This window comes from Gavialis gangeticus, unplaced genomic scaffold (genome assembly GCF_001723915.1).
Source record: "Gavialis gangeticus isolate Ggan-Ray unplaced genomic scaffold, GavGan_comp1, whole genome shotgun sequence".
NCBI classification, from domain to species: Eukaryota; Metazoa; Chordata; order Crocodylia; family Gavialidae; genus Gavialis; species Gavialis gangeticus.
Genome location: NW_017729034.1, coordinates 43,089,967 through 43,093,129, shown reverse-complemented (window position 1 = coordinate 43,093,129; position 3,163 = coordinate 43,089,967). Strand labels below are relative to the sequence as shown.

The window sequence follows — 3,163 nt, the reverse complement described above, 5'->3', positions numbered from 1 at the left end:
CAGGGAGAGAGTAAATTTAATCTACCTGGGGGATTAAGCATTTGTGTGTATAATTAAGGTTGAATTATTAACCTAAAATGATCATACAAATTGAGGATGGTTGGCTTGGATGGAGGAGGAGAGCTAGAGATCCTGTCAAAAATCCCTTCCTTGTCAACAGAGAATTGGGCAGAAAATCCCAAAATTTTTAACTCAAAAACACCACTATCCAGAACAGTATTCGTTACCTTTATGAAAGTTGCCTTTCTCCCAGTTTTTCCCATCTAAAGCAAGCTCTTTTGGTGTTTCTCTGTTGGCTTATTCATGGTCAAAGTAGACATTTTAGTTAAGTACTACAGTTAAGGAATTTATTTTCAGTCTGCGGTTAAGAATGTAATATTTCGCTACAAGTTTGAAAATAATTATGTTGCAATCTAAAAGTGTTATTCGTACTAGCAGAAAAATAGGCAAGATAAGAAATCACTCTGTTACATGAAAATATGACTGACTTTAATGTTTAGTATTTGAAGTATTGTAATAGAATTTCTTTGAATTTAAAAAAGAAATCCCCCAAAAATGAAAAACTCCACTCTAACCATATTTAGCAGCACATTTATTTTCAGCATAGATATTTATACTTAACAGATCTTGATCCAGATATAATTGAATCTAGCAGGTAATGCCTATTTCCAAGTTAATTAGTACAGAGAGGATGTGGATTCACCCCTTTGGTTATAACAGTTACCATATGTAGTCTTAAAATATCAGTAAATTGAAATAAATTGGAAATAAATGGCCTCTAGGGGGCACCAAAAGATCTAAATGCAAACATTGCACATTAGTTCCACAAGCTACAGATCATGTTTTCTGTGCAATCTAACAGGTGTGTGGAGAAATGCGATATCAGTTGAATCAAAGCAAAATGAAGAAGGATGAGGCAGAAAAGGAGCTCAGAGAGTACAGAACAAAAACTATAAGGGAGCTTGAAATTAAGGACCAGGTAAGAAATGATACTGCTATCACTTTGCAGTTATTAAAAACATAAATAGGGTTGTTTCTGAAGTTGGAATGATTCATTTTTCTAATAGTGGTCATTTATTACTATTTTGTGGGTTCTAAATTAATGGCAACAAGCCAGTTTTTACTATTAAAAAATACCTCGTCTGGATTATTCTTGTTTTCAGCCCTAAAAAAGTCAGTTTTCCATAATTACATAATACTTATCCCATTATTTTATATACAGTGTGTGAACACATACAATAGGTTCAGTGTGCTTAATTTATATGTACTATATACATATGTTTATACACTTCTCTCACAAGTAAACACACAAATGTGTATGCAAAGAAAAAAGTAGAACATTAACAATTATAACGTGAAGTATGTCAGGTAAAGGGTGTCATTTCTTTACCAATTTCTGTGAAGATTCAAGTTTAATGGATTTTGTGATTCAAAACAAAGTTTAAAAAACTAATAAGAGAAAATAAAATTATTATGAAAATATGCCATTAGGTATTAATAATTGATTATGTAAAGATGAATTTGTATTACTTATAAAACAGGTAAACAGCGACAAGACATCCCTTTACAAAATAAATAGTAAGGTGAATTACCATTAAATTAGTTTACAGTTCAGACAGCTGCTTTCTACTGAATCTTTTTTAAATCTTCTTTCTTGCACTGTTATTCTACCAGCTTAAATCTTCAGGATTTAAACTTCCAATTCTTGGTTCAGAAACTCTCCACTATATTTGACATGATATTGGTAATATATTTTAGATATACAGAAAAGTTTCTAAGCACACATGCACATTATATTTAAGTGTGTGTATTATTTACTATTTAAAGTAGTTTATCCAGCATGTTTTAAACCATATTCTTCTCCTTTAAACAAATGAACAGTATTACAATGCAGTATTACAAAATAAAGACAGTAGTCATCACAAAACCTTAATGAGAAACAACTATGTAACTAGCAGTTCATAAAAAGATGCAACTCAGCTTAAAGGGGAAAGAGTAATGAATCAAATTATAATCAAAAGGCACATAATATATTTTTCCATTTTAAATTTACTAGCTAAAATTGTTTTAAAGGTGTAATGGCAGTAGCAGATCACATTGTCTGGGAACAGAGGCCTTGTAACATTTCTGCTACATCCTTACGGCCTAGAGGCACTTTAAAAACAAAAAGCAAGGCTGCTCTTCTATCTTGACAGTTCTCACGGATAAGAAATCTGGTATAATCTTGGCATAATAATAAACTGGGATGCGTGGAAGAGAGTATGCAAAGAAATATCACGGATTTTAGGTTTTGTTCTGCAGCTCTCCCCAGGGTTAATATTTTGAAAAAAAATCAAAATATAACAAAATATTTAAGTTTATCTTTGGAATTGCTCATGTTTTATCATTATGAAAATAAAAAAATGCCAAAATACTAATCGGAAGTCTGTATATTTTACGAGGAAGCATTGGGGTGTTCCTTGAAATACGGCATACATATAACAATTTCAGTGATCAGATATTTTAGACTGCTATTGTTGGATTCTAGAAACAGTGGTGTTTATGTTTGAACAATTTTTTGTATGTTATAGTTATAGCTCTAGGCTTTTAGCAAGAAGGAGAATAGAAAGCTCCATAGGCTGAATAATATTAGGAACTATATAAAGAAATCAAGGATAGTGAGATAAACATTACAAATTGTCTTTGACAAATGTTAACAGGTCAGTACAAAATCTTATAAAAAAACCTCCGTTATTATTTTATATTTAACTTCACATATAGAAAAGGTAGTAATGTCTCATTCTACATGGCACTGAGTAGCAAACAGCAATTGTTCTTTGGTCTCTCAACCATGACCTGACCTTCTGGCTAAGAGGCAGAGTTGATACCTTCCTTGGCCACCATCTGTTCATAATAAATATATATTTAGTTTTTAAAAGTAGACAGTGGGTCACTTAGACTAATGTTATAATATAATTCATATACTGTTTTACTCAAGTACACATTTTTTGTGGAAGGGATAAGAAAGCTGTAATGTTATGAGAGAGTCTCTCGAGGTATTGAAATTAGCTCAATATTCCATAAAACGTGAATGCGTTTCTTATCATATTCAGGGGGGGAAAAAGTCTGTATGATTAGTGGGGATTGTGTGTGTGTGTGTGTGTGTATGTGTGTGTGTATGTGT

The 3,163-nt window shown here is 31.9% G+C and overlaps 1 protein-coding gene across 4 annotated transcripts in view; it reads left to right on the top strand.

The window, feature by feature from the left end:
• Nucleotides 1-3,163, top strand: part of SDCCAG8 (serologically defined colon cancer antigen 8) — a 181,158-nt gene that overhangs the window by 47,032 nt on the left and 130,963 nt on the right. For all 4 annotated transcript variants that reach the window (XM_019527201.1, XM_019527202.1, XM_019527203.1 and 1 more), the window contains exon 12: nt 863-979. In XM_019527201.1, the coding sequence (XP_019382746.1) occupies nt 863-979 (117 nt within the window). The remainder of the gene's footprint in view (nt 1-862; nt 980-3,163) is intronic.